This window comes from Panulirus ornatus, chromosome 62 (genome assembly GCF_036320965.1).
Source record: "Panulirus ornatus isolate Po-2019 chromosome 62, ASM3632096v1, whole genome shotgun sequence".
NCBI classification, from domain to species: Eukaryota; Metazoa; Arthropoda; class Malacostraca; order Decapoda; family Palinuridae; genus Panulirus; species Panulirus ornatus.
The window spans coordinates 4747104-4770072 of NC_092285.1; the positions used below are offsets into that span (position 1 = coordinate 4747104).

At 38.9% G+C, this 22969-nt stretch overlaps 1 protein-coding gene across 1 annotated transcript in view; it reads left to right on the forward strand.

Annotated features, from left to right (window-relative positions):
- LOC139745698 (uncharacterized) overlaps window positions 1-22969 on the forward strand; it is a 304575-nt gene that overhangs the window by 252948 nt on the left and 28658 nt on the right. Inside the window, exons 21-23 of the mRNA XM_071656135.1 lie at window positions 186-221; window positions 1244-1369; window positions 5894-6093. Coding sequence (XP_071512236.1) covers window positions 186-221; window positions 1244-1369; window positions 5894-6052 — 321 coding nt within the window. The 3' untranslated portion in view covers window positions 6053-6093. The remainder of the gene's footprint in view (window positions 1-185; window positions 222-1243; window positions 1370-5893; window positions 6094-22969) is intronic.

The following is a 22969-nucleotide window of genomic DNA, read 5'->3' on the forward strand; positions in this document are numbered from 1 at the left end:
TGTCCCTTGTGTATATATTGTTTTTATGATACTGAAAATGCACAGATTTTTTTTATGAAAAGAAAATATAATTTTGCCACAGTTTGGACTGGTAATTCTTTCCCATAAGTTCATCACTATAGAAAATGGTAAGCACCAAAGCAAAATAAGCATGCTCTCTGATGCCTGTATCTTTTCATTTACAGGGTCCTAAAGGAGAGAAAGGAATGAAAGGAGAAAGGGTGAGTTACTTTTTGTAACAAATGGATATTATTTGTTTAAATTTTGAATTCCCTTTCCACATTTTTTGATTAGAAAGAGTATGACACAAAATTGTTATGTAACAATTTCCATGATATTTTTGTGATTAGAAAGAGTATTAAGCAACAGATATTGTTCTTTGTACCTCAGATCTCCTGTCCATGATATTCCAGTGATTATACATTAAATGAAAAAAATTATATTAGGGAGTTCTTTCCAAAGCCTAAGCTGTTGGAAATGGGTGTGTATGCTGTATTTAGGGGGCATAATAGGTTGGATAGAAAAAGTGTGGGGACATTGTATTTGAGATGTAAGTGTAAGTAGATTCATAAATGAACACAGTGCCATTTAGAATGTATTGTACATATGTGATGTATCAGTGGCCTTTGTTGCATATTTATATGCACCAGGGTTGTGATGAAATGAGAATCTTGCATCCATTGGAAGAAAAGAATGGAATGAAAGGGAAGTGAGATCCTTGACTCAAATGACTGGAGGCTGCACCCCCAGAGAGGTAGGGAAAATTCATTCTAAGGTCTAGGGTTATGAAAAGAGGAAGACCGTGGCACCACCAGAAAATATATGTGAACTTTTCAGTAGCCCCAACATTTGGTCAGCAAGTGAAATAATGTGTATGGTAATTCCTCAAAAGAAGGTTGATGTTTATAGTTTATTAAATGTGGAAAAGCAGCTTTAACATGACAGTTATTTTTTTTTTTCTTAAATCTAGGGGAATTTTTCTTTGAAATATCAAATCACAGTGATCATCTTGTTTAGATTGAGTCATGACAGCTGGTATACATAAGCATATAAGTTTCTATATACTTTTTATTTACTTTTCATATGTTAATCTATTTTCCCTTTAATAAATGTTAATGCATTTCTGTGGAAATTAAAATTGTCTTCATCATGACACCATGTTAAGGAAGATATATTTTTCTTTTCCATGATATTTGTATTTATCACATTGCACACTGAGCATTGAATGATGTCATTGGAATAGGGCCGACGTGGACGGCGAGGAAAAACTGGGCCTAAAGGTGAGATGGGAGTGCCTGGGTTGGATGCCCCCTGCCCCACTGGACCTGATGGCCTCCCATTGCCAGGTTGTGGATGGCGGCCTGGACAGGTAAAAGACTAATTCACTTGTTTTATGATAAGGATATTCAAGTATTGAATATGGCTTAGTTTATTTTATGGGTGCTTGTGGTTAAAGGATATTAATATCAAATAACATTTGAAGGATTGATTGGTGCTATAGTTAACTCTGTTTTGCATGGTTTTAAAGATTGATATCTATTTTAGATATACTTGCATGTAAATTGATGGGGTTAGTTGTTAGGGTTCAACATGTGGATTACAAGGCTAAGTTTACTTTTGTGTAATTTATTTCTCATGTATAAAGATAAAAACATCTTTTGCAGTGAAAAAAAAATTGATTGTTTAGGGAAGAAAACAAGAAAAAATTGTGTATGGAAATTAGAGATCATGCAAGAGAATTGGTTATTTAAATGTGGCAATTTCGTGAGGTGAATAGAAATGGTGAACAGCTTGTGGAGTTGTGTGCCAAAAGAGAACTGGTTAAAAAAGAGGGACATACATAAGTGTAGTAGGGCATGCAAGAGAGGCTATTGGTGGGATGTCTGATCATTACCTGGTGAAGGTTTTAGGAAAAGAGGATATGATATGAGTGAAAATATAAGTTGGTGAAAGTAAGTGAGCTTATGAAAGAGATGTGTGTTAAGAAATACCAGTAGAGATTTAGTGTGGAATGGAAAAGGTGTGAGTAAACATAACAAGGAAAACTGGTCAGGAACTGGGAGGTATTTAGGGAAGTATTGCAAGAGAAGTGAGTGGCATGCGGAAGGTGGGCAAGTGAGAAAAGGTAGCGAGCTGTGTATTGACAAAGTATAGTTGCTAGTGAAAGAGGAAAGGTATGCAAATGATTTTGAGATGAACAAGAGAAAGTGGCAGGAAGTCAAAAAAAGAGAGCAAATGAGAGTTAAGATTAATAAGATATTTTGAAAGGAGGAAAACATGAAAACAAATGGGAACATTGGTGAAGGGGGCCAATGGGAAAGTGGTAACAGGCAATGATGAGGAGATGGAGTCATTATTTTGAAGGATCATTGCATATGTTTGATGGTAGGGTGGTAGATATAGGGTGTTTGGGTTGGGAAGGCATGCAAAGTGAGAGAGGGTAGTTGGCTTGGTGAAGAAAGAAAGGTGGTGTATTGCAGTTGAATTTAAGATATTCAGAGTATGTATGATGAAGTTCCCAAGAATTGATGAAATGTATGAGTGCCATTGTATAAAGGTGAGTGTTTGAACTATCTATCTGTTCGCTAATCTACATCTCTGGTGCCCATTTTCTCCTGGGACTTCCATTAAGAGGATGTCTATGGCAAAAGAGTCTTCACTTATCCCTGTCCTTACATATCTCCCTTGCATATACTATTTCACGCATTCCTCCACCATTTCGCTCCCTCCAGTATTCTTCCATTCTCTTTTCCCATGTCACAGGTGGTCATCCTCTCACACAAACCACTTTAAATGTCCTGTCATACACTCTCATTGTAAACTCTCAGTCTTGCATTCTTCCCATGTGCCCAAACCACCTCATAGTATTACGTTTCCTCTCCAATAGCTCACTTCCACAGTTTTGATTCTTGACCTATGCAAGTCATTTCACCTTTGTGTTTCAGCTGCATAGCTTAGGGTTGGGAGGACTATGCTCTCCCTTAATCCTCTCTTCACTTTCGTACTTACACCTCTTCTCTTCATTATTCTGTTAAGGGACCCTATGACTCTCCTATTCTGTAATGCTCTCTCATTACCCAAGATAGCTCCTATATACTTGAATTCTCCCACCTCTTCCAGTCTTTCTCCACCATATCCTAATCATAGTCTAGTACACTTTCTTCTTTCACTTTATATGATTTTGCAAAATCTATACTTTCACTCTGTCTCCTTTCAAAACCATTACTTTACTTTTACTTTCATTTACTTTCAGTTGCCCACACTTACATGCATATCATGAAATACACTTACAACCTTCTGCAGCTGCTGTTTACTCTCAGCAAACAGTGCTGTATCATCCGCAAATAGGCTTGCCGCCAGCTACCATACCTCACTGCCACACTCCAACTCTGCATCCCCTTTCCATAGTTTTGCTTTCATCTCTCTAAAAACTTCATCCATATATGTATATTAAAAAGCCATGGTGATATCACACAACCCTACCTTACACTCATGTGTATACCAAAACTTTTGCTTAACTATAAAAGCTTCATACAGCTTTTTACCTTTTGCCATATACTTTTCCATGTTCATCTTTACCACTAAAATCTGATACAAACATCCCCAACATTTCCTAAAACCCCCTTGGTCCTCACTTATTCTGTATTCAGTCATTTTTGCATACACTTTTCCTGATACACTTAACAGACTTATCCTCTTATGATTAAAACATACTTCCTAGGTACCTTTTCCTTTGAATAAAGGAACAAAAATAGATTTCACCCAATCCTCAGGTGTAACCTTTTGTTTCCATGCTAAATTATGTTTCGGATGCATTTACTCTTATCACACTTTCCCCTCCATACTACAGCATTTCCACTGTTATCCCATCCATTCCAGGTGCCTTTTCTACCTTCAGCCTCACTATTGCCAATTTTACCACCTGTTTTGCTTTAGGCCCTTGCACTTGTATCCTCTTCGTTCCACCCTCCATACCCATGCCTCACCTTCCCCCACATTCACCAGTTCTTCAAAATATTCTTTTCATAGTCCTTTCATTACCTCCTTTTGATTCAGCAAGTCCCCTTCCTTACTTCTCACATTAACATTTCCTCTCTTACATCCACCTCTTTCCTTTTTCCTATCCCAGTACAGTTTCTATTTTCCTAAACTTTTCACTCAACTGTCTTCCAAGATCTTCATTTAATCTTTCTTTGCTTTGCTCTGTCAGCTTCTTACATTCTGCTTACACATTTTATTTCCTTCCCTCCTCCTTTGCTTGACTTGCACTGGTAAATACATTTCAAGCAGTCTGCCATATGCCTTTTTCATCTCCTCCACGGCATATCTAATCTTTTTCATCCACCATGCATTGATCTTTTTATTCCTGTATCTCTCGATCATGTATCCAAGAACTAATTCTACGACCTTTAATAGTATTTCTCTAAACATTTTCGATCGCCCTCCTTTCATACATTACATTTTTTCTGTTTCATCTTGTGCACCAACACTGTTACCTCTCCGTTCTTCCTAACGCCATACCTCCACTTCTCCCTGATCCTCATCCTCACAAGAACTGCAAAATGGTTAGTCTCCAAAGAATCCTCTCACAACTCTAGCATCTAACATGGCCTTTTCCAGTCTTTCATCCACTGCCACATAGTCAGTCAAAGCCTTTTGCTCTTCTCTTCCATCATTTCTCATCTTTGTATACCCATGGATCATCTTGCGCTGAAAAAAGGTGCTTGTAAGGAATAAATCCCTCTCAGCACAGACATCTACAAGATAACTTTCATTTTCATTTACTACAGGCATCCCCATTTATCAGCTATCTCACCAGTTTCATCACATCCCACTTTTGCATTAATCTCACCCATTACAATCAATTTTCTTTCATTGTCAAAGCTATTTACACAGTCATTTGGATTTCTCCAGGAGTGCTTAATTTCATCCTTACCTCACACAGCCATCTTATTCACAAGTGCTTTTACACATACCCATGCATACTTCACAGTTCCAAACTTTCTTTTCACCCACACTATTCTTGGTCCATTCCATCTATACTCTGTAACACCCTCCCACACTCTCGGTGTTAGCAGAAATGCATATCCTTCTTTCCCTTTTTCCTGATGATTTTGATTCATTCCCATGTTTGAACCATAGTGGAATAAGTTTGTTTAGTGCACTAGGTAAGTTGTTTGGGAGCATGGTGACTGAGAGGGTGAAGACATGTACAGAGTATCAGATTGACAGTGGTTTCAGGAGTGAATCAGGGTTTGCTTTGAAGAAAGTGTGTGAGAAATAACTAGAAAAACAGAAGAATTTGTATTTATGAATCTTGAGAAACTGTATGATAGGATTGATAGATATGTTTTGTGGAAGTTTTTAAAAGTATATGGTGCAAAGGGAAAACTGGTAGAAGCAGTGAGGAGTTTTTATCAAGAGTGTAAAGCATATGTGCAAGTATGTAGAGTTGAAGAGAATTACAGTGGTGTTTATGATATTTTCCAGACAACATTTCTATCCATTTGTAGTTCACTCCCAGTGTTTTGGTGTTTGAGGTTACACTATATGTGAGAAGGCATCGTTGGCAAGGCTGTATCTTCATCAAGTGATGCAAAAGAATAATCTCATGAAAGAACTTCTCACTTCATACTTCATTCTGTTCCTTCACTCATTCTCATTTCTCTGCCAATTTCTATGCTTCCTTCTACTAAACTAACTAATACTATAGTTATAATTAAGAGGATAATTTCAGACAGGATGCAACATTACTTTTATATATATATATATATAAGGCTTGCTTTCTCAGCATTGTGAATACAGTCATTATTTTTATCACTCAATATTTTTATCACTCATGATTAAGTGACATCTGATGAATGTGTTTTTCCAAATGCTCACCCTACTGCAGGGTAAGAATATTATTCGACCCATGAGTGTGGGAATTGGCATTGGAGGGGCTCCCATTGATGTTTTCCCCCTCGAGCCACCCATCACACCTACCACTCCACCCTATGATGACTATGAGGATGACTATGAGGAGAATGATGATGAGGAATCTTTGAAATGAGATCCTGCATTAACTTACTAACACTACATCTATCCTCCCTTGTGAGTGGTCTTGTGAGTTATTCAGCTTTAGATGTTTATATGTGAAGAATCAGTTTAGCATTATGCACTTTCAACAAAAGTAGACCTATATAGAGACAGTTTTAGCTTTGCATGGCACCGGACACAAGCTGATATCATGATGTTTTGTTGTTGTTGCGTGTTTGTGTTTTTAAGTGGGTGTGATGAACGACACTGAAGAATTAATGGTTTAGTGTAAGATTCATTACTTTTATTCACTAATCCTGGTGTTACTTTTGGTGTTCATAATAGAAGTACATTTCCCTCAAGAATGCTGAACATGCCAAATTTTTTTATTTTTTTCCAGATATCTAAGTAAGTTTGTTATGGGTTGCCTTACCAGTATGTTTTTCCCAGGAAATAACTTAGTTTTAACAAAGTATAACAATGTTGCATGCATAACATAAAGAGTACATGCTTTGATCATGGCCTGTTAGATAAATTTCATTCTTTTTATGTAACTTAAAGCAGAAAATTTTTCTCATAACTTGCATGTTTATTCTATGTCTATATCTTTTCTGCATGATAGATTTTCAGATTTCCCAGTTCATCTAAATGGCCGTGAACATACATTGTTTGCTTCAGTTTTGTCCACTGTATACCCAAATGTATATATGTATATGTATACAAAGCTAGCAAACATACATCTTATATGAGAGATGTTTTGACATTCATCTAGAATAACTTCAGAACAGGCTGCTTACCTTTTTATGTGATCATGTTTATTACAGAATTGCAATCCATCTCAAGAGAATTGATTGACAGTGGTAAGGTACATTCTGCATGCTTTTTGTATCACTCCAGTTTCACCGTTATTATATGCTTGGATATGACAGTTCCAATGAGGTTAGGAAGACTTGAAAGTTGAGAAAAGTTTGAATTTTAGTTTCTCAAGAGAATACTTTACCCTCACACCAAGGGTGTGGAACAGAAAGGGAAAGGCATTGTCCAACTCCATTGGGACAATGGTATTTAAGAAAAAAAAAAAGCAAACACTTTAGATGTGCAGAGTTTTAGCTTTTCGGACAGCCTGAAAGCCATGCTGCCTTTGGGAAACTGTGCTGGAGTTGCCCTCTGCCAGTACTTTGTCAAGGGTGAGCTGCTAAAGGCTGAGAAGTGACGCTGGAGTTTACCAGTTATACTACGGAGTAAAAGGGATGAGTAACTGAGGGTGATGGCCCCGAATGTAAATGGGATGATTGGTAAGAATTAAAAGGAAGTAGCTTGTGAAGAAATTTAAAATTTATACTTTGAGTGTGCTGGGGATTGGAGAAACCCACATCCTTAAGTAGGGTGTTTGGAGTGAAAATGGAAATGATGAATGCAAGTTGTGGGAGGGCATGGGAAGAGGAGTGGTGTGGATGGGAATGAACAGAAATTATCACTAAAGAAGGAAATAAGGATGTGCACATGTATGGGAAGGTGTTACAGAGCATTGATGGAATGGATCAAGAATAGTGTGGATGTAAGGAAAGATTGAAATTGTATGTGCACCCATAAATATAAAGACTTTGCGAGGTAAGGATGAAGTAAAGCGTTTTTGGAGAAATTTGAGGGACTGTATTTTGACTGTTTTGAGAAGAAGAGAAAGGTGGTTGTAATGGGTGATGAATGCAAAGGTGATGAAATTAGTGAGGTAATCAGTAAATGGGGAGTGACTTGAGTAAGTAAGAATGGAAATTATCTTGTGGAAGTCTGTACTGAGACTCCTTTCTTCAGCACAAGATGAGCCACAGGTATACATGGATAAGAAATGATGGAAGAGGAGAACTGTAGGATTTGATTGACTGTGTAGCTCTGGATGAAAGTGGTGAAAAGCTGTGCTGGATGCTAGAATTGTGAAAGGATTCTTTGAAGACTGACCATTTTGCAGTTCTTGTGGGGAGAGGATCAGGGATAAGTGGAGGTATGGCATAAGGAAGAATGGAGTGATAATAGTGTTGGCAAACAAGAAGATGAATCAGAAAGAATGCAAGCAGAAGGATGAAAAGTTTAGATGGAAGTGCAGTAAATGCAGTCATATGTGAATGAGGTATTTGAAATGTTTGAAAAAAAAGACTTTCAAAGATTGTAGAATTGATAATTAGATACAAGGTCCTGAAAGACAAGAATTAAAAGGGAAAATGCATGGTAGACAGATGCGAATAAAAATGCTGTGGAAGAGAACAAAAAAACATGTGGTAGATTGACTGACAGGAATGTATCAGTGGAAGTTAAACAAAGGAGGAGGAAAGAATATAAGATGTGTAAGCAGAATGCTATGAAGCTGATAGAGAAAAGCAAAGAAAGAGTAAAAGATTTTGGAATAAAGTTGTTTTAAAAGTTTAGGGAAAATAAGACATTGTACTGGAAGGAGGTGAAAAAGGAAAGAAGTGAATGTAAATGTAAGAGTGGATATATTAATGTGAGAAGTAAAGAAGGGGAGTTGCTGAATCAAAAGGAGGAAGCAAAAGGAAGATGGAAAGAGTATTTTGAAGAACTGATGAACTCTGAGAAAGGGAGGCTGCAGTTATTACATCCATGGGTATGGAGGATGGAAGGAAACAGTTGATAGCAAGAAGGGAGGTTAAAAAGAGCGATAATGAGGTTGAAGGTCGAAATGTTGAAGTATGTCGGGAAAAGTTTGATAGTAATGTAGCCTGAGGATTGGGTGAAAGTTATTATTCCTTTATTCAAAGAATAAAGGTGCTAATTATAGGGGAATAAGTTTGTTAAGTATACCAGATAAAGTGTATGCAAGAGTGCTGATTGATAGTGATAGAAGTAACTGTATGCAGAATAAGTGAGGAGCATTGGGGTTTTAGGAAAGGTAAAGTATGTGTGTATCAGATTTCTTTGGTAGAAAGGTCTTTGGAAGAGTATCCAAACTGTATGCAGCTTTTATGGGTTTGGAGAAAACATATGACGGAGTTGAGTGGAATGCTTTAGGGGATATGTTAAGGATAATTGGGGTAAGGGGACATGTGTTGGATGGTGCGAAAGCCTTCTACAGAGAAGCAGATGCATGTTTAAGGGTGGGTGGAGAGGTGAGCAAAAGCTTTGTCATATATGTGGGTGTAAGGCAGGGCTGTGTGATGTCATAATGGCTTTTACACATACATATGGATGGAGCAATATGAGAGATGAAAGCAAAACCAAAGAAATGGAATGAGTGGTGAGGTATGGGGATGATCCTGTCTTGTTTGCTGACATTGAAGAGAAGTTGCAGAAAGTTGTGTGTTTTATGAAGTGTGTAAGCTTAGGCAGTTGGAGGCAAAGCAAATAAAAGTAAAGTAATTGTGTTTGAAATGAAACAGAGTGAATATATAGATTTTTTCAAAACCATATAGGGTGAAAGTAGGAGCACTGAACTGTGTTACAAATATAGAAAGAGAAAAACTCGAAGAGGTAGGAGAATTTTAAGTATTTAGGAGCTATTGTGTGGTGATGTGGAAAGATAGGTAAGGGAGAAAGCAATACAGTGTAGAAGAGTCATTGGGTCCTTTAATAGAATAATGAAGTACAGAAGTGAAGAAAGAATTATGGGACAGCATAGCCCTCCCGACCTTTACCTGTGCAGCCCATAACATAGACATGGAGTGAATCACAGAGGTCAGTAATCCAGGCCGTGGAAAGGACCTATATGAGAGGAGCATGATATGACTAGATGGAATGAAGAAAGAGAAGGGTTGGACAAGAGATCTGGTGTGGTAGGGAATGAATGAATTGTGAAGTAATCAAGTAGATGAGATGTAATACTTTGATGTGGTTTAGGCTCTTGGAAAGACTGCAAGATGGGGTTTAAGAGGAGAGTGTTGGTGTGATAGGAAGACCATATTTAACATGGTGAGGTAGAGTGGAAGAGAACTAGAGGAAAAAATGGTGGAAGAATGCTCGGAATGATGTATGAAAGGGAGACATTTAAGGACAGGGATAAGTGGAGACTCTTTTGATGGGAGTTCCTGGAGGGAACACGCATCAGAGAAATAGATAGGTAGATTTATTGATTTAACTGTTTTCAGATTACTTCAAATACTATAGTACCACCTTAGTTTGCTGTCATATCCTCCTCCAGGTATCTAAGATAAAAGATGAAATATATGGTGGATGGGTGAGATTAGAAATGCTGTAGAAGAGAAGGAAGAGGCCTATGGTAGATACCTCTAATTCAATATACCATTGGAAGTTCAGCAAACGAGGGAAGAATACCAGATATGTAAGCATAACGTTAGCAGATAGAGGAAATCAATGAAAAAGTATATGAAGATTTTTGAAGAAAGTTGAGTGAAATGTTTAGGGAAAACAAGAAATTATTCTGGAAGGTCAATAAGGAGAGATGTGGATATAAGATTGGAAATGCAAATGTGAAAAGTAAGAAGGGGAATTGCTGAATCAAAAGTAGCAAGTGAAAATGAAATGGAAAGAGTATTTTGAATACTGATGAATATGGTTGGTGAAGCAACAGATTTGCATGCATGAATAAGGAGGATGGGAGGAAAAGGGTACAAGTGCAGGGGCCAATAGCAAGAAGGGAGCTAAAGAGCGCAATAATGAGGTTGAAGGTACAAAAGGCACCTGAGTGGATGTGACTTCAGCTGAAATGTTGAAGTATGCTTGTTACATAAAGAGCATTTGATATTTAAATGTAACATGGAAATAGAAGGTTGTTCTTGACAATAGGGTGAAAGCTATTATTGTTCCTTTATTCATAGGAAATGGTGCTAATAATAGGGCAACTAGTATGTCAACTATACCGGGAAAAGTACCTGGAAAAGTAGAGTGAATGGAAGTGACTGAATGCAGAATAAGTGAGGATCAAGGGGGTTTTAGGAAAGTTATGGGATGTATGGATCAGATTTTTGGAGTGAGAATGAAGTGGAAATTTAGCAAAAGGTAAGAAGCTGTATGCAGCTGTTATGGATCAGGAGAAAGTGTATGACAGAGGTGAGTGGAATGCACATGTAAGAGAGGATAAAAAGTTAAGGATAAGTTTCAGTATACATGTGTGAGGTGTGAGGCAAGGCTGTTTGATGTCACCATGGCTTTTGAACATAAAGATGGACGAATTGATAAGAGAGATGAAAGCAAAACTAGGAAAAGGGGTACAAAGATGGAGAAGATTGGTGGTGACAAGTTTGTTTGCAGATGATACTGTATTGTTTGCTGAGAGTTAAGAGTTGCGGATGATATGTATTGATTGCTGAGAGAGAAAAGGAGTTGCAGAGGTTTGGTTAATGATGTGTGTAAGCACAGGTAGTTGAAGGTAAATGTGAGTAAAAGTAAAGTAATGATGTTTGAATGGAAACAGAATGAATGTACAGATTTTCCAAAAGCTTATAGAGTGAAAGAAGAAAGTGTATTAAACTTATTTATAAATATGGGAGGAGAAAGACTGGAAGAGCTGAGAGAATATAATTATTTGAGGACTATCTTGGGTAATTTTGGTGTTATGGAAGGAGAGATAAGGGAGAGAGCAGTACAGGGTAGAAGAATCATTGGGACCCTTAATAGAGTAATGAAGGGTTGAGGTGTAATGAAGAAAGGATGAAGGGACAACATAGTCCTCCTGACGCTGACCTATGCAGCTGAAGATGAGTCACAGAGTTCACGAATCTAGGCTGTGTAAAGGAGCTGTGAGAGGAGTGTGTGGGTGGAAGAATGCATGGAATGGTGTATGTAAGGGAGGCACATAAGAACAGGGGTAAGTAGAGACTTATTGGAATTTCTGATGGGAGTGGACATCAGAGATATAGATTGATTTATTAATTTAACTGCTTTCAGACTGATTCAAAGGCTACATTACTAGCTCTGTTTGCTGTCATGTCCTCTTACAAGTATCTAAGATTAAAGGGGAATTGTATGGTGGACATATGAGATTAGAAATGTCGAAAACATAAGGCCTATGATAGATTGCACAAATGGAATATACCAGTGGAAGTTCAGCAGAGGAGGAGGAAAGAATATAAGATGTGTAAGTGGAATCTTAAGAGGCCAATTGAGGGAAAACAGAAATTGAAAATAAGGAATTGGGGAAAATAAGAAATTATACGAGGAGCTGAAAGTATGTAAATGTGAGAGGTAAGGAAATGAAAGTTACTGAATCAAAACGAGGAAGTGAAAGGGAGATAGAAAGAGTATTCAAAAAAGTGATGAATGTGGGAAGGAGTATTTAAACGAAGTGATGAATGTGGGACAAGGTGAGGCAGCAGATTTACATGCATGGGTATGGAGGCTTGGAGGAAAATGACACAGTGGGAGAGGCCTATATTAAGAAAGTAGGTAAAAAGAGCAGTAATGAGGTTGAAACAGGAAAAGCAACTGCAGTGGATGGGTTACTGCTGAAGTATTGAAATTTGGAGGAGAAAGCATTTGATACTTAATCTAGCATGGGCGCAGAAGGTTGTGGCTGAGGATTGAATGACAGCTATGATTGTCACTTTATTCAAAGGGAAAGGTTCTAAGGATGTATATAGCAATTTTAGGGGAATAAATATGTTAAGCATACCAAGAAAAGTGTATGCAAGAGTGTTGACTGATAGAGTAATGGAAATGACTCAATTTTCAGGTAAGTTGGGGGATGTGTGGATCAGATTTTGTGGTGGAAATGACTGTGGAAAAGTATCTTGCAAAAAGTAAGAACCTCAATGCAGCTTTTATAGATCTGGAGACAGCATGTGATAGAATTGAGATGAATGTTGTTTGGGACGTGTTAAGGGTATATGGAGTTGGGGATAACTTTTGGATGGTGCGAAAGCCTTATGTAGAGTAGCAAATGCAATTGTAAGAAGGGACGAAGAATTAAGCAAAAATTTCAGTATACTTGTGGGTATAAGGTAAGGATGTCATGTCACCATGGCTTTTTAACATATATATGGATGAAGTATTAAGAGGGTAGGAAGCAGAACCAGAGAATGAGGGTGTAGAGATGGAGTGACAAGTCTGTTTGCAGATGACACTGTGTTGTTTGCTGAGAGTTAGGAGTAGTTGCAGAATGTTGTAAGGTGTTTATGTTAAATGATGTTTTATGATGTGTGTAATGCAAGAAAAAAGTATTGTTTGAATTAGAGTAAATATATATATCTTTCAAACTATTTGCCATTTCCCATATTAGCAAGGTAGCGTTAAGAACAGAGGACTGGGCCTCTGAGGGAATATCCTCACCTGGCCCCCTTCTCTGTTCCTTCTTTTGGAAAATCAAAATTAAAAAAAAAAAGAGGGGAGGATTTCCAGCCCCCCGCTCCCTCCCCTTTTAGTCGCCTTCTACGACACGCAGGGAATACGTGGGAAGTATTCTTTCTCCCCATCCCCAGGGATATATATATATAAGGGATAGGGGAGAAAGAATGCTTCCCACGCATTCTTTACGTGTCGTAGAAGGCGACTAAAGGGGACAGGAGTGGGGGGCCAGAAACCCTCCCCTCCTTGTATTTTAACTTTCTAAAAGGGGAAACAGAAGAAGGAGTCACGTGGGGAGTGCTCATCCTCCTCAGAGGCTCAGATTGGAGTGTCTAAATGTGTGTGGATGTAACCAAGATGAGAAAAAAGGAGAGAGAGGTAGTATGTTTCAGGAGAGGAACCTGGATGTTTTGGCTCTGAGTGAAACGAAGCTCAAGGGTAAAGGGGAAGAGTGGTTTGGGAATGTCTTGGGAGTAAAGTCAGGGGTTAGTGAGAGGACAAGAGCAAGGGAAGGAGTAGCACTACTCTTGAAACAGGAGTTGTGGGAGTATGTGATAGAGTGTGAGAAAGTAAATTCTAGATTGATATGGGTAAAACTGAAAGTTGATGGAGAGAGATGGGTGATTATTGGTGCATATGCACCTGGGCATGAGAAGAAAGATCATGAGAGGCTAGTGTTTTGGGAGCAGCTGAATGAGTGTGTTAGTGATTTTGATGCACGAGACCGGGTTATAGTGATGGGTGATTTGAATGCAAAGGTGAGTTATGTGGCAGTTGAGGGAATAATTGGTATACATGGGGTGTTCAGTGTTGTAAATGGAAATGGTGAAAAGCTTGTAGATTTATGTGCTGAAAAAGGACTGGTGATTGGGAATACCTGGTTGAAAAAGAGAGATATACATAAGTATACGTATGTAGGTAGGAGAGATGGCCAGAGAGCGTTACTGGATTACGTGTTTATTGATAGGCACGCGAAAGAGAGACTTTTGGATGTTAATGTGCTGAGAGGTGCAACTGGAGGGATGTCTGATCATTATCTTGTGGAGGCGAAGGTAAAGATTTGTAGGGGTTTTCAGAAAAGAGAGAATGTTGGGGTGAAGAGAGTGGTGAGAGTAAGTGAGCTTGGGAAGGAGACTTGTGTAAGGAAGTACCAGGAGAGACTGAGTACAGAATGGAAAAAGGTGAGAACAAAGGAGATAAGGGGAGTGGGGGAGGAATGGGATGTATTTAGGGAAGCAGTGATGGCTTGCGCAAAAGGTGCTTGTGGCATGAGAAGCGTGGGAGATGGATTGATTAGAAAAGGTAGTGAGTGGTGGGATGAAGAAGTAAAATTATTAGTGAAAGAGAAGAGAGAGGCATTTGGATGATTTTTGCAGGGAAATAATGCAATTGAGTGGGAGATGTGTAAAAGAAAGAGGCAGGAGGTCAAGAGAAAGGTGCAAGAGGTGAAAAAGAGGGCAAATGAGAGTTGGGGTGAGAGAGTATCATTAAATTTTAGGGAGAATAAAAAGATGTTTTGGAAGGAGGTAAATAAAGTGCGTAAGACAAGGGAGCAAATGAGAACTTCAGTGAAGGGGGCTAATGGGGATGTGAGAAGGAGATGGAGTGAGTATTTTGAAGGTTTGTTGAATGTGTTTGATGATAGAGTGGCAGATATAGGGTGTTTTGGTCGAGGTGGTGTGCAAAGTGAGAGGGTTAGGGAGAATGATTTGATAAATAGAGAAGAGGTAGTAAAAGCTTTGCGGAAGATGAAAGCCGGCAAGGCAGCAGGTTTGGATGGTATTACAGTGGAATTTATTAAAAAAGGGGGTGACTGTATTGTTGACTGGTTGGTAAGGTATTTAATGCATGTATGATTCATGGTGAGGTGCCTGAGGATTGGCGGAATGCTTGCATAGTGCCATTGTACAAAGGCAAAGGGGATAAGAGTGAGTGCTCAAATTACAGAGGTATAAGTTTATTGAGTATTCCTGGTAAATTATATGGGAGGGTATTGATTGAGAGGATGAAGGCATGTACAGAGCATCAGATTGGGGAAGAGCAGTGTGGTTTCAGAAGTGGTAGAGGATGTGTGGATTAGGTGTTTGCTTTGAAGAATGTATGTGAGAAGTACTTAGAAAAGCAAATGGATTAGTATGTAGCATTTATGGATCTGGAGAAGGCATATGATAGAGTTGATAGAGATGCTCTGTGGAAGGTTTTAAGAATATATGGTGTGGGAGGCAAGTTGTTAGAAGCAGTGAAAAGTTTTTATTGAGGATGTAAGGCATGTGTACGTGTAGGAAGAAAGGAAAGTGATTGGTTCTCAGTAAATGTAGGTTTGTGGCATGGGTGTGTGATGTCTCCATGGTTGTTTAATTTGTTTATGGATGGGGTTGTTAGGGAGGTGAATGCTAGAGTTTTGGAAAGAGGGGCAAGTATGCAGTCTGTTGTGGATGAGGGAGCTTGGGAAGTGAGTCAGTTGTTGTTCGCTGATGATACAGCGCTGGTGGCTGATTCATGTGAGAAACTGCAGAAGCTGGTGACTGAGTTTGGTAAAGTGTGTGAAAGAAGAAAGTTAAGAGTAAATGTGAATAAGAGCAAGGTTATTAGGTACAGTAGGGTTGAGGGTCAAGTCAATTGGGAGGTAAGTTCGAATGGAGAAAAACTGGAAGAAGTGAAGTGTTTTAGATATCTAGGAGTGGATCTGGCAGCGGATGGAACCATGGAAGCGGAAGTGAATCATAGGGTGGGGGAGGGGGCGAAAATTCTGGGAGCCTTGAAGAATGTTTGGAAGTCGAGAACATTATCTCGGAAAGCAAAAATGGGTATGTTTGAAGGAATAGTGGTTCCAACAATGTTGTATGGTTGCGAGGCGTGTGCTATGGGTAGAGTTGTGCGCAGGAGGGTGGATGTGCTGGAAATGAGATGTTTGAGGAGAATATGTGGTGTGAGGTGGTTTGATCGAGTAAGTAGTGTAAGGGTAAGAGAGATGTGTGGAAATAAAAAGAGTGTGGTTGAGAGAGCAGAAGAGGGTGTTTTGAAATGGTTTGGTCACATGGAGAGAATGAGGGAGGAAAGATTGACCAAGAGGATATATGTGTCGGAGGTGGAGGGAACGAGGAGAAGTGGGAGACCAAATTGGAGGTGGAAAGATGGAGTGAAAAAGATTTTGAGTGATCGGGGCCTGAACATGCAGGAGGGTGAAAGGCGTGCAAGGAATAGAGTGAATTGGAACGATGTGGTATACCGGGGTCAACGTGCTGTCAATGGATTGAACTATGGCATGTGAAGCGTCTGGGGTAAACCATGGAAAGTTCTGTGGGGCCTGGATGTGGAAAGGGAGCTGTGGTTTCAGTGCATTATTACATGACAGCTAGAGACTGAGTGTGAGTGAATGTGGCCTTTGTTGTCTTTTCCTAGCGCTACCTCGCGCACGAGGGGGGAGGGGGTTGTTATTTCATGTGTGGTGGGGTGGCAATGGGAATAAATAAAGGCAGACGGTATGAATTATGTACATGTGTATATATGTATATGTCTGTGTGTGTATATATATTCATACGTTGAGATGTATAGGTATGTATATTTGCATGTGTGGACGTGTATGTATATACATGTGTATGTATGTGGGTTGGGCCATTCTTTTGTCTGTTTCCTTGCGGTAACGTGGGAGACAGCAACAAAGTATAATAAAAAAAAATAATATATATATTTACTCTTTTGGTTTGGTAAACAGAGAAGAGGTAGTGAAGGCTTTGTGGAAGATGAAAGCTGGCAAGGAGGCAGGTTTGGATGGTATTGCAGTGAAATTTATAAAAGGAGGTGACTGTGTTGTTGATGGGTAGGTAAGGATATTCATTGTATGTATGGATGATGGTGAAGTACCTGAGGATTGGCAGAATGCATGCATAGTGCCATTGTATGAAGGCAAAGGGGATAAAGGTGAGTGTTCAAATTACAGAGGCATAAGTTTGTTGAGTATTCCTGGGAAATTATTTGGGAGGGTATTGGTTGAGAGGGTAAAGGCATGTACAGAGCATCAGATTGGGGAAGAGCAGTGTGGTTTCAGAAGTGGCAGAGGATGCGTGGATCAGGTGTTTGCTTTTAAGGATGTATTTGAGAAATACTTAAAAAAAACGGATGGATTTGTGTGCAGCACAATCTGGAGAAGGCATTTGATAGGGTTGATAGACATGCTTTGTGGAAGGTTTAAAATTACATGGTGTGGGAGGTTAAGTTGCCAGAAGCAGTGAAAAGATTTTACCAGGGATGTAAGGCATGTGTACGAGCAGGAAGAGAGGAAAGTGATTGGTTCCCAGTGAATGTCGGTTTGCGGCAGGGGTGCATGATGTCTCCATGGTTGTTTATGGATAAAGTGGTTAGGGAAGTGAATGCAAGAGTTTTGGAAAGAGGGACAAGTGTGCAGTGTGTTCTGAATGAGAGGGCTTGGGAAGTGAGTCAGTTGTTCACTGATGATACAGCACTGGTGGCTGATTTGGGTGAGAAACTGTAAAAGTTGGTGACTTAGTGTGGTAAAGTGTGGGAAAGGAGAAAGTTGAGAGTAAATGTGAATAAGAGCAAGGTTATTAGGTTCAGTAGGGTTGAGGGACAAGTGAATTGGGAGGTAAGTTTGAATGGGGAAAAAGTGGAGGAAGTGAAGTGTTTTAGACATCTGGGAGTGGACTTGGCAGTGGATGGAACCATGAAAGTGGAAGTGAGTCACAGGGTGAGAGGACGGGGCACAGGTTCTCGGAGCATTGAAGAACGTGTGGGAGGCGAGAACATTATCTCTGAGAGCAAAATTGGGTATGTTTGAAGGAAAAGTGTTCCAACTATGTTATTTGGTTGCAAGGCATGGGTTATAAATAGGAGTGTATGGATTAGGATGGATGTTTTGGATATGAAATGTTTAAGGAGAATATGTGGTGTGAGGTGGTTTGATCGTGTAAGTAATGAAAGGGTAAGAGAAATGTTTGGTAATAAAAAAGTGTGGTTGAGAGAGCAGAAAATGGTGTTGAAATAGTTTGGACACATGGAGAGAATGAGTGAGGATAGATTGACAGAGAGGATATATATGTGTCAGACGTGGAAGGAAGAAGGAGAAGCTGGAGACCAAATTGGAGGTGAAAGGATGGAGGGAAAAAGATTTTGAGCGATTAGGGCCTGAACATACAGGAGGTTGAAAGGCATGCAAGGAATAAAGTGATTTGGAATGATGTATTATACTGGGGTTGACATGTCAATGGACTGGACCAGTTCATTTGAAGTGTCTGGGGTAAACCATGGAAAAGTCTGTGGGGCCTGGATGTAGAAAGGAAGCTGTGGTTTTGGTACATTATATATGACAGCTAGAGACTGAGTGTGAACCAATGCAGCCTTTTTGATTGATCCTGGCAATACCTCACTGGAGGGGGGGATGCTATTTACCAGACTCAGTCACCAATTTCTACAGTTTCTCTCACCTGAATCAGCCACCAGCGTTGTATCATCAGCGAACAACAACTGATTCAATGATACAATGATCTTACTCTCTCAAAGCAGGTGACATGGGTTTTAATCAGTGTTGGTATGTTACCACAGCATGGCAAAGGAGAGATCAGTGGTTGAGTGAGAAGGTAGCATGATATACCACTGAGTTATGATGACTGATTAAATGAATTATTCTATACAGTCCAGGTTAACTTGGTTACCTCTTGAGTTTTAGACCATTTCCTTTTGTTGGTAATGATAGCTTTACTCTAAAGAAATTTTCATGATCAACATTGTTGAATCAAAGTATTTTAAAGCATTCTATTAATTTGCCCTTTGGGCGCCTCTTGCTTAAGGAGAATGCATTCTATTAACTTGCCCCAGGGCCGCCTATGGCTTAGGGAGAACAAATTTAATTCTCACAGTGTCTCCCAACTTGGTTTGTTAAGTAAGGAAGGAATCACTTTACTCTTCACTGCACAGCTTCCAATTTAAGAATATCTTTGCTGAAGTGGGCATCCCAAAACTGTATTGCATGTTCAAGATGTAGTCTAACTAGACTTTTAGGTATAGCGGCAATATCACATTGTTGCTTTTGTACGTAGAATTTCTGGTAATAAATCCTAATATCCTATTTGCTTTCTTGAAATCTTCATTGATACTTTTAATATGATACTTTTTGTATAATTATTTCCAGATTACATGTAAATAGCATATTGATAACTGAATACACTATTTTGTTTCTTTTACACAGTAAATTTCTTAAGTGTATTTTTGTTTTTAGCATTCACCTCAACTATGAGTTACATTTTATGGGTAAAATGACTAGTGGTGATATATGACAAGGTTTCTTGGTTATATTTTTGCCTTTAGCATACATTGTGACATTATTTTAGTTATTCAGGAGAATTTATCTGCAAATTATGGCAAAGGAAAAATAATATACACTTTTATTTAGAAATAATAAATTTCTCCTAGGTAATCACATTTTTCAGGCATTTTGTTGTCAGATATGAATTTTTTTATGGTATTTTCAAATTGGAAAAGCAACAGAAAATTTTCTATTAGCATTTTCATTTGTTAATGACAATGCACATGGATATGAATATTGCTGAAACTGTGTGGCACAGTTAGAGGGTTGAGACCATTTCTGTCTTCTGTCTACAACAGTCATTGGCTAACTAAGCAATGTTCCTGTCTTCAAAGGGAAAGCCACAAGTTTGAAGGAAGGTGTAAGGAGTTTTGCAACTCATTCTGTTCTATTAAGGCTCATACCTTTAAAATTAATAACAGCCAGTTTCTCTGCTGTGAAGTGTTTTTCTGTCTTAATTGAATTTATCCATCTTAGTGGATGTTTTCTCTCGGGGTATAGAAAAGGTTGTTCCTCTAATTTGGAAAGTAATAATCAGTCAATGAAAATGAGAGACAGGAGCCTAGCCCAAACCTAGGTATTGCCTGTAAATAGAATAATTAGTGTATGTAGTTCATCAGGAAAAGAAATTAATTTTTTCTCAGCATTAATCCTCTTAATGAAATCCAGAGGAGATGTGTAGTTACCCTTGACATTTTGAAAGCTTTTGACAGGCTGTGGCATAAGGGTCTCATCTTTAAGCTCACCTCTTTTGACTTCCCTCCCTTGCTTTGCCCCTTCATATCAAGTTTCCTCTCCAGCCAATCTATCTCTGTGGTTGAATGATCAGCCTCCTCTCCCTTTTCTGTCAACAGTGGTGTTCCTCAGGGTTCAGCACTGTCCCCTACTATTTTTTCCTCATTTTCAGTGACTTGCTCTTCCATAAATATCCAAATACATTCATACGCTGACAACTCTACCTTCATCCACATCCTTCAAGTCTATTCCATCTCTCACTCGATTTGCATCTTGACGTAGCTTCCTCAGTAACCTCAGACTTGGACTGAATTTCTCAGTAGGGTAGATGAAATCTAGTTAAGTTTAATGCCTCCATGACCCAATCCATCTCTCTGTCGAAAACTCCTAACAACTCTCGTTTCTTCTTTGACAGTTCTGGAATTCTACCTCTTGACTTGAACATAATTGGTTACTATAACATCCACTCTTTCTAGGAAACCTCGTATTATGGACATTGCTAAGTCTGCCTCTAAGAAACTAAGTGTCGTGTTTAATTGTCAAAACTTCTTTTCTTCTGAATAGTTGCTCTATTATCATATGGAGTACTGCTCAACATCTGGATTGATTCTAGTTCTGCATCCTAACTTCACAAAGTCAAGTTGAAAGCTGTCCAACTTGTAAACTGTCCCAGGCTAACTTCCAAACTTGACCTCTTGCCATATGCTGCAATGTTGGTTCACTCTCCCTCTTCAAAGTGTATTACTTTGGGTTTTGCTCTTGAGAGCTGGCTGCTTGTGTGCCCCCACCACTAGCTAGACCACGCTGTATGTGGAAAGCTTGTGTGTTACATGATTACTGTGTGGCTGTTGTATCTCAAGAGGGAGCCATTTTGATAACTGTGTCTTTCCTACAAGTTGAAGCTGCAGAACTCTACCTTCTCACCTCTTTCCCAGTAACTATGACCTGGTACATTTTTAAAGACAGGTTTTTCACTTATTTTAGAATCTGTAAATACTTTCTCTTGTCTCTTCTTTCATAATCCTCTCTATATTTCACCAGGCCTCAGCCTTGATGTGGATTTTTTTGTTTGAGGTTATAGTCGAGGACAAAGGACCTGTGTTAATGGGAAAGGGCAAATGTATGGGTGCACAAGGAAAGTTCACTAGTTGTGAAATATTTTGCAACAAACAAGAATATTATGGAGGTTTATGTAAAATAAAGCTACTTATATCATTGACTAAATTATTGTGTATTTAACCCTTTCCTTTGCCTAATTATTATAAAATATTTCTAAAATGTATAATTCTGAAACACACTAATTGAGACACAAGCTTTTTGGGGTAAAGTGCATATGCTGCCATCAGTTGGGAGAGTTTAATGACATTTTCCACTCCAACATGTCTGAAATCCTCCCCTCCAGTTTAGAATTTTCCAAAAGATGGAACAGAGAATGGGGCCAACTGAGGATATTCCCTCTTAAGGCTCAGTCTTTTTCTTAATGCAACCTCGCTAATGTGGGAAATGGCAAATACGTATGAAAGAATATATATATATATATATATATATATATATATATATATATATATATATATATATATATATATATATATAAATATATATATATATATATATATATATGAAAAAAAAGGGCAAAAGGTGAAAAAGAGGGCAAATGAAAGTTGGGGTGAGAGAGTATCATTAAATTTCAGGGAGAATAAAAAGATGATTTGGAAGGAGGTAAATAAAGTGCGTAAGACAAGGGAGCAAATGGGAACTTCAGTGAAGGGGGCTAATGGGGAGGTGATAACAAGTAGTGATGATGTGAGAAGGAGATGGAGTGAGTATTTTGAAGGTTTGTTGAATGTGTTTGATGATAGAGTGGCAGATGTGGGGTGTCTTGGTCGAGGTGGTGTGCAAAGTGAGAGGGTTAGGGAAAATGATTTGATAAATAGAGAAGAGGTAGTAAAAGCTTTATGGAAGATGAAAGCCGGCAAAGCAGCAGGTTGGGAGGGTATTGCAGTGGAATTTATTAAAAAAGGGGGTGACTGTATTGTGGACTGGTTGGTAAGGTTCTTTAATGTATGTATGATTCATGGTGAGGTGCCTGAGGATTGGCGGAATGCTTCCATAGTGCCATTGTACATAGGCAAAGGGGATAAGAGTGAGTGCTCAAATTACAGAGGTATAAGTTTGTTGAGTATTCCTGGTAAATTATATGGGAGGGTATTGATTGAGAGGGTGAAGGCATGTACAGAGCATCAGATTGGGGAAGAGCAGTGTGGTTTCAGAAGTGGTAGAGGATGTGTGGATCAGGTGTTTGCTTTGAAGAATGTATGTGAGAAATACTTAGAAAAACAAATGGATTTGTATGTAGCATTTATGGATCTGGAGAAGGCATATGATAGAGTTGATAGAGATGCTCTGTGGAAGGTTTTAAGAATATATGGTGTGGGAGGCAAGTTGTTAGAAGCAGTGAAAAGTTTTTATCGAGGATGTAAGGCATGTGTACGTGTAGGAAGAGAGGAAAGTGATTGGTTCTCAGTGAATGTAGGTTTGCGGCAGGGGTGTGTAATGTCTCCATGGTTGTTTAATTTGTTTATGGATAGGGTTGTTCGGGAGGTGAATGCAAGACTTTTGGAAAGAGGGGCAAGTATGCAGTCTGTTGTG